The sequence below is a fragment of the Hibiscus syriacus genome, unplaced genomic scaffold (assembly GCF_006381635.1).
Source record: "Hibiscus syriacus cultivar Baekdansim isolate YM2019G1 unplaced genomic scaffold, ASM638163v2 tig00110320_pilon, whole genome shotgun sequence".
NCBI lineage: Eukaryota > Viridiplantae > Streptophyta > Magnoliopsida > Malvales > Malvaceae > Hibiscus > Hibiscus syriacus.
The window spans coordinates 5345-19155 of NW_024062679.1; the positions used below are offsets into that span (position 1 = coordinate 5345).

The 13811-nt window shown below is 35.3% G+C and overlaps 3 protein-coding genes and 1 pseudogene across 3 annotated transcripts; 2 read left to right on the plus strand and 2 right to left on the minus strand.

Moving 5' to 3' along the window:
- The first annotated feature begins 442 nt into the window (after positions 1–442).
- On the plus strand, positions 443–1902 carry LOC120117520 (pentatricopeptide repeat-containing protein At1g62350). The gene is made up of 2 exons (XM_039137790.1): positions 443–855; positions 1416–1902. Exons 1-2 carry the CDS (start codon positions 517–519, stop codon positions 1830–1832), a joined length of 756 nt encoding a protein of 251 aa, XP_038993721.1. The 5' UTR covers positions 443–516; the 3' UTR covers positions 1833–1902.
- A 1605-nt stretch (positions 1903–3507) lies between these two features.
- Positions 3508–8598, plus strand: LOC120117487 (annotated as a pseudogene).
- Positions 8599–8970: 372 nt separating this feature from the next.
- LOC120117488 (splicing factor 3B subunit 6-like protein) lies at positions 8971–9562 on the minus strand. Its single transcript, XM_039137759.1, has one exon. It carries the CDS (start codon positions 9474–9476, stop codon positions 9102–9104), a length of 375 nt encoding a protein of 124 aa, XP_038993690.1. The 5' UTR covers positions 9477–9562; the 3' UTR covers positions 8971–9101.
- An 810-nt stretch (positions 9563–10372) lies between these two features.
- Positions 10373–12472, minus strand: LOC120117535 (calcium-dependent protein kinase 34-like). Its single transcript, XM_039137800.1, has 6 exons — positions 12281–12472; positions 11976–12101; positions 11834–11857; positions 11268–11411; positions 11068–11195; positions 10373–10611 (listed from the first exon to the last, which is right to left on the minus strand). The coding sequence occupies exons 1-6, from the start codon at positions 12470–12472 to the stop codon at positions 10599–10601; spliced, it is 627 nt and encodes a 208-aa protein (XP_038993731.1). The 3' UTR covers positions 10373–10598.
- Positions 12473–13811: the final 1339 nt, after the last annotated feature.

Consider the following 13811-nt stretch of genomic DNA (forward strand, 5'->3'; position numbering starts at 1 on the left):
TTATAGCACAATATTCATCACATGCATCCTCTGCTTCGTCCTCATATTGGCTTAAACTTTCCCGCAATACATTCAATATTAATGCGGATGGGACATATGTGGTTGTTATTATGGTCGCAGTAATCAAAATCTTTAATACGTGTTGGAAAAGCTCGTTGAAGAACCAATTCTATGTATCTGTATTTCGCTTATAATACGCCCGGCTGAACTTATAGTATTGTACTTTCCGAGTCTCTTTCAGGCTATACGTGTTTCTTTAAAAAAATATATTTTAGTTGAGGGAATAAAACATAATTATACCGCCGCATTAGAGTGAAAACTTACAAAACATGCGATTCTACATTTGCGCTATTTTCTTTTTCCGGCCAGTATATATTAGCGCCATTTAGTCTATTAGATTTCTATAAATATTCATATCATTTCGAGGTTTTTATTATTATTTACGACGACGATGATGAAGATTCAAATGCTGCGCGTTCGATAAAAGGCTAATTACTCGTCGAGCTTCTTCAATCCATGTGGCGTTTAACTTCCAGTTTTCTAGGCAGAACTTGTGCTACGATTCGGTTGCTTTTACATGATACTTCGATCGAAACCCAAAGGCTTGCACTGGTTCGCTTCTACGTTCCGGGTTCAGCAGCAGCCTCCTCTAGCCCGAGCTTGTCGATATGGAGGCGGAAGAAGGAAATGACCAAAGAGGGTTTGATTGCGGCCAAGGAACTAAAGCGCCTCCAGTCCAACCCGGTCCGATTGAGCCGCTTCATCCTCTCTCACGTCTCGCGCTTGCTCAAGTCTGACATCGTATCTGTTCTCGCTGAGTTCCAAAGGCAAAACCAGGTTTTTCTATCCATGAAGGTACTCGTTCTGTTCGTAGAAATGTCGCAAAGAGAATTCTTTTTAGTTTTAAATTTGGGTTTCTGGTTTAATGGACTAAAGAAACAGGCAGTAAACTTGAACATATCGCATATTCGACTCGCGTTTTCTTGGTTTGTTTTTGCTTTGTTAGTTTGAATCGTTTATTGATTTGTTCGATTTGGAGTATGAAAAAGGGTATTTGATTATGAATTTCTGATTCTAAGTAACGGATCATTGTTGCCTCTATCGTTAAGAATCATTTGTAAATCTAGATTCTGATGCATAATAGGCATCTACTGTAAAATTTCTTATTAGTTGCTGCTGCCATGTTTCCATCCAAATTCTTATACTAAAATCGCTCGTCCATGTTACTTGGACTCTTCATTTTCGACGCATATTCGGGTCAAAAATTGAGTGTACTCTTAAAAGACAAATGGTTACGATATTCACTTCCGAGTTCGAATAACACAGGTGCTCATTACTCATTAGTATGCTCAAATTAGATGCTTGTAGTCTATTCCATCACATTTTTACTCCTGAACTATTGTTTTGTTTTTCAGTTATATGATGTGGTGCGTAAAGAAATATGGTACCGTCCGGATATGTTCTTTTACAGAGATATGCTTATGATGCTTGCTAGAAACCGAAAGGTAGACGAGTCAAGGCAGGTTTGGGAAGATTTGAAAAGAGAGGAAGTTTTGTTTGATCAGCATACCTTTGGAGACCTTGTCCGAACGTACTTAGACAATGGACTACCATCGGAGGCCATGGACATATATGATGAAATGAGACGATCCCCTGACCCTCCTTTGTCTTTGCCTTTTCGAGTAATCCTGAAAGGGCTTATTCCTTATCCAGAGTTGAGAGAGAAGGTCAAAGACGATTTCTTGGAGCTTTTCCCGGACATGATTGTGTACGAGCCACCAGAGGACTTGTTTGGAGATCAAGAGTCGAGAGGCGGGAGTGACAGCGAGTAGAGTATGCCGGTCACTTCATTACCTAGGCCTTGCTTATGAAGGGGGTTTCGGGTCGGAGCCGATACAAGGTAAGAGACAACATATTGGCTACTTCTCGCTTCTCCTTTGCTCCCGAAAGATAGAGAACACAACAGTATTGGTATCTGCATGAATTGCTTAACAATCTGAATTTTCCAATATCCATTGCAACATTAACTTATATGATAGTTTTGCCCCTTACATGAGTTGCATCTATGCCATCAAAATGGATGTTACAGCATTGGCGGAACTTGGTTAAATAGTTTGAATCCTTTTTTACCTTAATTTTAAATGTTTAATTTACTTTTTCTTAAAAAAAATTTGGGATTTAACTAAAAAATTTAATAACCATGAGAGACTTCATGAGAACAAAAATTATAGAATGAGATTTAACTATAAATATTCAATTTTTTTGAATACTAATATGATTTTTTTCAAAATTTTAGAGGTCAATTTATTTCTAGAAAAAACTTTGAAGGATCAAAGTCTACTTTTTAAAAAAATTGGGGGGCCTTGGCCGCCTCTAGTCCTCACTACCTTCCGCATACTTGCAGTTTTTTTTTATAGTAATTTTGAGTTATTTCAAGGTAATAATTGTATTAATCAATTAATAATATACATTTTGCATATACAACCATTTGAACACATAACATCTAAGGAGTAATATTTTCTTTTATCATTGAGGTTACAAAATAATTATTTTCAGGTTGGGTTTAAATTTTTTTGGATGATAACGTGTCACAATCCACTTTATTATATCATAAAAAATATTAAAAATTTAAGTTTGCATAAGTTTGAAAAATTTTAACCTTAAGGATTAGATGTTGATTTATTCTTTTATTTAATTCGAAATTTTATCAAGTGAACCCGAAGAAAAAAAATTGTTAATAAGGCATGGCACAATTGGGCCGGGGAGGACCATCAACCACAGTGTAAAACAAAGAAAAATAAACGACAGCGTTGATCCAAACATAAATGTGCATGCAAAGTGACGCCGGGTTGGGCCCGGCCGATTATCGGAATGTGGCGCGCAATTTCATAGCATCCAATCAAAATGGTCAGTTATGATTGTTTATGGTTAGGTATGGAATTGTATTACTTGCAAATTTAACATTTATCCTACATTAGCATGCATATTGGTAATATTTAACATTTATCCTACTTTAGCATATGCATTTTGGTAAAGCTCCTACTTAGTTTGTGAATATAATAAATACCAAATAATATAATAAAAACTAATTTAGTAACTTTCCAAAAAATCTAATCTAATGAGCTAACGAAGCTTTGATAGTTACAATAATGTTATGTAAATCAAACATTATTTCCATTTTTTTAGATAAAATCTGTAGATATTTTTTAGACAACAAAGATTAAAAAAAGAATTGATGAAATTTTATAATATAAAAATTTAATTAGATAAAATATTTAAATTTTAATTAATCTATTTTTCAAATATTTAATGATTCTAACGCAATTAAGGCTATGACTTAATGTTTAAATAATAAAACACCGTGTGTATATACAACTTTCCAATAATACACTATGGAGTAAAAATAACAACTCAACAAAAGGAAATGAGTTAATTCACAAGAAAGCTTTTCACTCGACTACTATGCGTCAACGCATGTCGTACTAAAAATGCCCTTCTCCCATGCCTCTTTCAGTTGCGGGTCTCAACAAACAATTCTCAGATTATCCGACATTTCTAAGAACTCCTATTAGATTTTCTTTTTCTCAATTCGCATTTAGTTTCTTGGTTTAATCCATAAAAAAGATTAATCATAGATTTGCCGACATGACTTCTTGTTACCGCCGTATAACGATTGGACCCACTGCACTGAACATTCCGGCTCAACCGCTGAAGTCAAGGAATCCGGTCGAGATTCCCGTCTTCCTCCCGCGCTCGTACAATAACCAATTCTCACTTGGAATCGCTCTGCGACCGAGAAATTGTCTGAGAGTTGAGGCGGTACGGCCAGAGGGAAGATCGGAGGGCGGAGATGACGCAGAGAAGGTGGGACCGGGACCAGGGCGTTGTTTTTACTCAGTGGAAGATCGAACAGTGGAGGTTGAAAAGGGAGAGAGGAACCGGACGGTCGAGGTGCTGGTAGCAGCGGCGATGACGGTGGTGTTTGGAGTAGGGAATCGGGTACTCTATAAGCTGGCTTTGGTTCCTCTCAAGCGTTACCCCTTTTTCTTGGCTCAACTCGCCACATTCGGGTAACAAAATTAACTGTCATTATTGAGTTCTTCTTCGTTTTTTATTGCTTTTGTTTAATTATTAAAAAAAAACATTATTTATTGTTTAGTGAGCGCGCGTTCTTATATTATTTTCCGGGGATAGTTCCGGTGCAGCAGACTAAAAAACGGTTAAAATAAGGTGTTATCGGTTTTGTTATTGTGTTAAATAATAAAATCGGAAAAAATTACAGGAAACATTATTAGGCGCTACCGGTTTTGTTATTATTAAGTATTTTTTACCCGGATTTTCGAAAAAAATACCGGAAACATTATTAGGCTTAAAAAATGACCGAATTAACATAATATTTTAGGTAATTACCGGAGAAAGTTAGGTAATTTTTACCGGTTTTATTATTTAAACGATAACAAAACCGATAACGCCTTATTTTAGCCGTTTTTAAGCCTGCCGCACCGCAGAACTTCCCTTATTTTCCCTTTTCACTACTGACAGAGCTACGTTAACTGCTTCCACATCAGTAGTTCTGCTTTACGTGTGCGTTAATATAATAGTGGTTTAAATGATACTACAATCCAGAATGTTTTGATTAGTGACTATCAGTGGTGACTTACAGGTAAAGCATTGCGAGGCTGTTTTTAAACCCACTTAAATTGATTTAGAGAATATTCTTTTTTAAGAGCAGTGATGCATTTAGCATTAGAATATGAAAGAATATGGATAAAGCTATAACACATAATGGAGTTGCATGATCGCCCCTGCTTTTTCCTAGGGGAAAATTTTAAAAGTACTTTTACTGATTTTAGCGGGCCTTCTAAACTTGAAAATCTATGATCATGTAGAACTAGTATGATTTGTATTTGAATTTCATAAGATGACATGTGATTTGTTAAAGAATATTAACTTAGTAAAGCAGAATAGAACTGAAAAAGAAACGCTAAAGGTTATATTGATCTTTACAACCGGTGTGTGGTGGGTTAAAATGGAAGAAAAATCCTTGGCCAAAAGCCAATATGGTAATTAGTCAAATATAAAAGAGAGGAGGGAATTAAAAGATGGTTTTTACAAAAAAAATTTAAGAAAAGAGAGGTTCTGATATGTTATCATTACCCGGACTTATTACACTTACGGTTGCCTGGTTGGTCAAGGTACCTTTGCCTTTATGTTAGACACTGCCCCATCTAGAGGAGCTTGCGTATTTGCTTTTGGTTTGTGGTCTTGGATAAACCTTCCCCCCTTTGGCATTTTGTATATCAGTTTCTATTTTGGTTATGAACATATCTAGTGGTGCGTATTCTGTATACTTTATATCTGAATTCGAATACCTTCTAATTTTTTATTATCAAAAACTATTCAAATATCGTCCATCTATAAATATAAGATTTAGCTATGTTAATTAATGCATGCATTCTTAAGAACTTATATCAACCAGGTTTGGGATTCAGAACCCCAGTATCCTCAAGCTGTGATGGAATTTCTTTTGTACTAAAAATGGGTTCATCTACAATTATAGTATTTTTTATTTAACTTCTGAGTTGTAGTTCTAAGTTCTTTTTGGGGGGGAAAGAAACAATCTTACATAAAAAAACTTTTCTAATTATTATCAAAATAAATATATGTGTATGTAGGGCAACAACAATTATTCTTAAAGTTTTTCAACAACTTTGAGTATGCTAGTGGTTTGTGGGTGTTTAGTATCTTTTGAAAAAAATGATGTCGCTATTTGCACTAATACTTTAGTATTAAAAATAATATCTTAGATACTGTCTTTGTTATTTATTTATTTGGTAACAATGTGTCTATGTTATGGAAACACAGTCGCACACACATAACACACACATACACACATATAGTTCTCTGATTTGAGTATATGTTCTTAGGCTATTTTAAACTATATGTATCGATCAGTTATGTTAACATTTACAAAAGCATGCGTATACCACCGTTGAGCCTGAGTAGGTTGACTCCCCTAAATTTTATGTTTTGTTACTCTCTTATTTTACTCAAAATGGACGTTAAATGACTATTGAAGCTGCTGAATATTTTATAACCAATTGATTCCATTAACTCAAAGAGTTGTATTTGTTAGGTGGAAACCTATTCCCTACTAATGCTTCTCACTCTTGATCTGTTGTTTTACAGGTATGTAGTTGTATACTTTTCTGTAATGCATCTTCGGTATCATGCTGGTATAGTCACAGATGAGATGCTTTCCATGCCAAAAGCTCCATTTCTTGGTGTTGGCCTTTTGGAGGCTCTTGCTACTGTGACTGGAATGGCAGCCGGAGGTTAGCTTATGCTGGTTTTTTTTTTTGTATAAAACCACCCTGTGCGAAACTAGTTCCCTTTATTATTTTCTTCTTAATTGACGTTTAAGTAAACGTGAATTTTTTGGGAGTAAATAGGATTTCATTTAAGTTTATTGGTACATTTTAATTCTAACATGCATGTTCTCTGTGTCTTTGTTCAGCAATACTATCTGGGGCATCTATTACAATTTTTTCTCAGGTAAGGAACATTTACTGCTTATAATTAACTTCAAATGGAACTCCCATTTCACCAAGGCACTAATGCCTGTAATGGGCCACAAATGTTGCTTTCAAGTATGAATAGCTAAAGGAAAAAGATTCTTGGTCTGAAGGCCGACTCTACATCTATGCCTTAATGACTGAGGACGATATAGTAAACCAGAAGCTATTTTTGAGAGAATAATAGCTAAAATTATCTTAAAACAACCAAGTAGATTTACACATGAAAAGAAGCTGAACAATTCTGAGAGATGGTGAACCACATGCTTTTTGGGAGAAATGATAACTAAAAGATCTTAAAATGATCCAAGTGGATCTGGACATGTAGAGAGGCTGAACAATGTTGTTTAAAAAAGGGCACTAAAAGCTATAAAAATGTCCAAGTTTAATGGTCAGAAATGTAGAGTCGAAGGAAGAAAACATTACATTTAGTGATTTCAGTCAAGCTTGATTTCATTGTTCAATGCTGTCAAGCTTGATAGAGTTTGTAAAACTAAAAATGCTTATGCATAAGCACTGAATAATTAGTACTTTGGTCTATGACTTCTGCAGACATTTCTTGTGTGCAAATACTCTTTTCCATTATTTTTCTTGGGAGGAGATATAGAGTAAATCATTTACTTGGATGCTTTCTTGTAGCTGTTGGTGTAATCGTAACTGTAGCAAGGTAACTTGAAACTGTTTTGAATTCTGGTATTCTATCGACACATCTATGAATTTTGCTGGTTTAGTTACTAGATGTTCCTTTTGGAACTCTCAATACTTAATAATTTGCAGTTTTCAGTGAGGTTAATTGCTGCAAGTCTCGTAAGAACTAGCATACACTGAAAATTATATATATTGCCTGCATTTTTGCAGTGGATCCAGCACTGGTCATTCATTGAAGGAAGCTGGCGTATTTTGGAGTTTAATGATGATAATTTCCTTTTTGTTGCAAGCAGCTGGTACTGTGCTCAAGGTTATTTTCTTTCTCGTTGAAGTCTAAGAAGCTAACCATATTTCTCAGTTCTATTGTAATTCAATACTTTAACAAGCTATATTTGAACCATTTGTAGGAAGTAATCTTTTTGGATGGCGCAGAGCGATTAGAAGTATGATGTTTACTGTTGGAAAGCTCCCTGTATCCTGTTGGTCAAATCAAAGAATCAAACATGAAAGATGATTATTTTCTTGAATTTGTTGCAGGGTGGTTCAGTGGATCTATTTGTTGTAAATTCCTACGGATCTGCATTTCAAGTAAGTATTGATGTACTGAGCTAGTGTTAAGTATAACCAAGGTCCATTTCAATGGCTCTTATTATTATTATTATGATTCTTGATTATATGTTAATATTCATTGTACCATGTTATTGCAGGCCTTATTCATTAGCCTACTTATACCTTTTTCCCCAAAACTGTGTCATTCCATTTAGTCAGCTAGCAAACTATCTTAAAGATGGATCAGCTTGTTTCTTGAACATTGGTGGTACCTTATCAAGCGGTAAGGCATACTTATTTCGTTATATTTCTATCCATTGTAAAGGCAATTGCTACTTTGAAATTCTGCTCCCCACAGGATGTGATGGTGCGCCACTACTGCCTTTGCTGTTCGTTATCGTCAACATCAGTTTTAATATATCATTGCTACATCTACTCAAGATATCTTCTGCAGTTGTCTCCTCACTTGCATCCACTTTCTCAGGTAAACAGCGCTCAACTAACTCTTCATATCTATCTCCAAGTCCAACTGGCCATGTAAAAAATATGTGTTGTTGGTTTGTGTGATTTATATTCTGTTGTGGAACCCCTGCTGCAGTACCTATTGAAGTCTACATCTTCACATTGCCTCTGCCATATCTCGGTGTAGCATCATCACTTCCAATTGGTTTCGTTGCAGGAGCAATCATCCTAGTTATGGGGTTGCTCATCTATGCCTGGTCACCATCCACACCATCCAGTGCCTTAACATCACCTCCCAACTAGAATGTGAGAAAGCCATTGTTGTATAATTTGTCTGGCAAGTGAAGGTGAATCGGACAAAAAACGATAGTATTTTTTGGGTAACAGATAGGAGAGTTAATATCGATTCTAGTTGTTTAAGAAATATAGGAAATCAAAGTTTATTGATTTTTACATAATGCCGATAAAGTTCATTCTTTAAAAAAAAATTGATTTTCCCTCGACACATCGAGACTGATGCTCGTGCTAACAGGTCTATAGATGTGCACATATCTTCCTTTTGAAGATAATTTCTGTGATTTTTCATTTCAAGTCCCTTTTTTTTCTCAATTTGGGATTGTCAGCACAGCCATGGCCAACTGCCTCTAAAACGCCAAGTAAATTCTCATACTGTAAATTAGAGTACCATATCAAGGCAAATCTATAGATAGTTCGTAAACACATGCAAATCACACAATTCAAACAACATTTGCCATGGTATTACGCTATTAGCTAATAGCTAATAGCTAATAGGCCCTTAATTCGAATAGTTCATACAAAACCCTAAACTCCCAAAACAAAGAAGATGACCTCATATTATTTAGATGTTCACTTATCTTTAGTAGAAACGCCGTATTTCTCTTGCATCTTAGTGATTTCCTCTTCCTTCTTCTTCTGATCGAACTTCTTGCTCATCTTGGCCTGCTGATAATACAACACGATCAAATACCTATTGGCGACGTTGAAACCCGAGAGATGATCCACGGCCGTTTTGGCATCGTATATGTCCTCGTATACAACGAATGCGGTTCCGCGCGTTTCTTTGCTGGTCCCGATGCGTATCTGGCGGATGGCTCCGTATTTGCCGAAGATATCGTACATCTCCTCGCTCGATATGTTGAATGGCAGGTTCCGAACGTAGAGCACCCGGTTGACTTCAGGCGGCAGCCGAGTGTTGGCCTTGCGTAGACTGATTGATGCCATTCGAGCGGAAGAGATAAACGCCCAAGCTGACGCTGGTATGAAATTGAGAGGATTGGAAAAGCTGAGAGGAGTTTTAGAGGCGGGGCTCGGAGGTAAGTGGCGGTGGATTCCTTTTATGGAGATAAATATGGGATTATTGGGTTAACAAATAACAATCCCAAAAATTGTGGGCTTGTAAAGGCGTCATATTTCCCTTCTTAATAAATTGAAATAATATAAAGTATAATCAAAATAATACAAAGTGTAAATTTGTAATCGAATTTAGAATTAAAATATATTCTAAATTTTAAATTAAAGATATTGTAAATTAAACATACTTGAACTAACATTTTTTAATATTTTATAACTATGTCAATCAAACTAAAAATAATCAATCATATTTTTGAATTTTAATTTTATATTAATATAATAAATTTAGAACATGAAAATTTAAATATATTAATTTTTTTTATAAATGAACACATATTTTTAAAAATCTAAATATATATATATATATATATATGAAAATCTAAAATTTTATATTTAAATATATCTAAAACAATAAAAAAACAATAAAATTCAAAAATTCTAATTGTTAAGCAACATTATTGCCTTCAAAATGTTCATTAGATGGGAGAGGAATCAATTTGCACCCATCAAAGTTTTCCATCCTAAATTTCACTCCAAAATTTTCATCGTCCTTACTACAACAAAACCAACTAAAAAAAAGTTATAAAATTAAAGAAAAAGAAAAATAGCTTAAGCCATCTCCTTAATATATGAACATACACTCTCCCATTCTCTTGGTTTTCACATGAGATTTACATGCAGCTAGTAAATCAAATTATGTCGATTAAACTTTTCAAGTAAATATAATATTTTTTATAAAAACGACATAATCTAGTTCCCTAACCACCTACATAAAAACACATATGTCGTATATATTAATGGTTCGAATGCACTGATACATGCATATATATTTTCACGTCAACTTCTTCATTCTCATAAAAGCTGTGATTCAACAGAAAGTCCTTTTTTTTCATTTTAATCGGTGGTGAAAAATCCAAATGACTTCGTCACGTCAATTTTTTAGATTTGGTTCTGGGTTCCCTTTTTTCATCATTGCCACGAATTCGTCATATTTTATTCTTCCATCCTGGAAAAAATATATCGTATTAAACATTAGACATAACAACAGATGCAATTAAAGCATAGATCCACTATATGTACTAATTTACGTAAATGTGTATAGCTTACATTGTCAGTCATCAGAAAGATTTCCTTGACGTCTTTGCTATCAATTATGCCATATTCACGGAGAGCTTGTTCTAGTTTTTCAGTAGTGATGTACGTGAAACAAAAGTAGTTCTTCAGTGGAATCAAATAAATCTACAAACGGAGCTGAATAGATGACATGACGTATTAAAAGTGTATGGGGGTATCTTTTAGGGTTTGAGATTGTGGATTATAGTTTTAGGGTCTATACTTTAGCAGATAGGGCTTAAACACTAATTCATATGCAGAAGAATTATAGTGTTTATCAAAGTGCAGAATCTTTTTGCAGAAGACATATAAATGAAATAACGGGGTTAGTTTTATAATAATTACTGACCCGCTATTGTCTTTATCAAAGTGCTGGAATGCACGGTAGAGATGTTCTTCTCTATCCATTCGACTCATATGCATTGTTGCTGTGATGAACTCTTCGTAGTCTATCGTTCCATTCCCGTCTGCATCAGCCTGTAATAATCGAATCTAATTAAATTTAATCGGTTAAATGATCGATATATATAAATTGAGAAAAAGATTTACTGCTTCCACTAATTGTTTAACTTCATATTCTGATAGTTTTGTTCCTTTCTTAGCAAGCCCGTGCTTGAGTTCTTCAAGTGTTATCGTCCCACTGTTATCGGTATCCATGCCCTTAAACATCTCCTTCAATCCCCTTATCTCTTCCTCTTGCTGGAAGTCAAACTCAATTAGTGTAGGAGTTCAACGTGGCAATATGGAAATCACATGTGCATGTCGGCAAGAAATCAAATCTTTGCAATTAAAATATCTAGAAAAGTCTTGAAATCCTTAGCTAAGGAATTCAATCATGCGGCTAAAAGAATATAGAAGCAATTTAAGTCGGTTTATTACAACTATATATACGTATGAAATCTATATGAAAAATACGTGGTGGAGAAATCAGAAAAGAGTGAGTAACGAGTGAGAAAAAAATTAGAGAGAATTGTAAGAAAAACTTAGCAAAGCTATAAGTATTTTGTGAACTAGCAGAAGCTAGTATTGTAATATTTCATTGTAATATATTTTGTTTCATATCAATAAAAAGTTCGAGTTATAAATTACCAAGAGCCCATTTATGCTTCCAACACCTCTGATAAACACCCTGAGATCACCTACAAATTTCGGAAAAGAGTCAGTTACTAATATATAATTTATCCATGTACTCTCGTCTGAGAATGTGTCGGATATGAGTATCGGACTTGGATAGTGTTTTAAGAAAACGACTAGTACCTTCAAGGCGACTTTCTTGAACTGGTTCATGGCTTTGAACTGCTTGAGCCTGGTTAGCACTGCGTTGTCAAGCAGTGTATCCTGGTTCAAGGCTGTCCGGTCAAATGGTGCATTATCTGAACCTCCCTTCGAACATCCTCCATGTCCTCGTGGTTAACCAGTTTTCTCTTGCCTATCGTCTTGCAAGCGAATTGCTCCCCTGTGGCTTTGTTGGTGTACAGATACGTGACCCCGAACTGTCCCCTGCCCAGTTCTTTGCCGATGCTGTAGTTTGCTCTGATGTCTTCCATTGGCCGTCATAACACCGGTCCGATCGGTCCCGTCTTCGAAGGCTTGGTGGTTGAGGCTCCTTGATGAGACGACGAAGGCGCGGTTTTGTAGGAAGTCTGTTGTGAACGAGAACAGGTGGGGTCGTTGTTGTTATTCCCACCGGGCGCGGTGGAGGTGTCTACATTTTCGCTGTTGTTGCGTTTGCCACGAGAACAACAGCCGCCCATCTTTTGGAAGGGAGGCGAAAAGGACAGGGCGGCGTCAAGCAGCAACGGCGTATAGGGATAAAAGAAAAGGGAACGAAAGAGGAAGACAATCTTAGGTGGATTGATGGTGAAGGATTTTAGGGGGGAGAAACAGTTTATTCAGTTTTGTCATTAGGAATCTGTTGGAAAGGAAACGAATAAGATCCGTCGGCTAAAAATAGGGTACTTCTTGCTGTCTGTCTGGGAACATACAACAATGGTTGTCTTTGTTCTTTACTTATCACTAGTTTTCAACAAAGTTTAATTTCTAACAAGTATCACTGTAATTGTTGTCTTCATTCTTCGTTGTACCTTGTATTAGGTATGTTTACGGGAAACATTAACTGTGCGTTCGGTTGAACGAAATAGAATATGCACGCCCATCATATTCCTTGCACTTGCAGTTTCAAAACTTACTACCGACGGTTAAATGATTAGTGGTTCACGCACAACTACGTAAGGGAGATTCACGGTGTTTGAATGTAGTTTATTTTATCTAATTTGAATAAATATAAGAATAAATGATTCATCATTTCTAATTTAAATGTAAAATTATTATAAAATAATAATAATCAAAAGTAAAATTCGAAATTTTCTCTTTTTAGTCGTAGAAAAAGAAATAAAAGCAGGAATAATAGATGATATCCATTTCATCCTCTTTCTCGAAAAGAAAGTATCTTATTATATATTTTGTGTCCCTATTATCATGTGACACTTATGAATTGATGAATATTCATGGTAACAATTGTAAATATACCAATTTAAGATTTATTGTGTTTATATGTTTTACCTTAGTTATAAGAAGAGAATGTATTATATAAGATAATATCGTTTTAATATTAGATAAGACATAATACAATTAATATGTTGCAATTACCAGATGGCTCATGCTGCCAAAATCATGATATGCTAAAGACTCATGCGGTTACCTTCTTTAATTTGTTTGCTAGCGAGATGACTAATCGCAGATTTATTAGCAGAGAATGCAATTTTATCAAATGTTCTGATGTTGATTCGCAAGGTATTTTGGTGGATGTTTCGTTTGGTGAGGTTCGTAGTATTGTTTTTAATATGGCTCCTCTTAAAGCGCCGGGTACGGATGGTCTTCATGTGGCTTTTTTCTAAAAGACTTAGAAAGTTGTGAGCTTATCGGTTTTTCAATTTGTGAAGCGGTTCTTCGATGAAGGGATTTTAGATGATTGAGCGAACAATCCCTCTTGTATTAGCCAATTCAAACCAGTTAGCTTGTGTAATGTCTTGTATAAGATCATTACTAAGCTTATTGTTTGTCGGTTGAAGCTAGGGGTGTTCACGGTCGGTT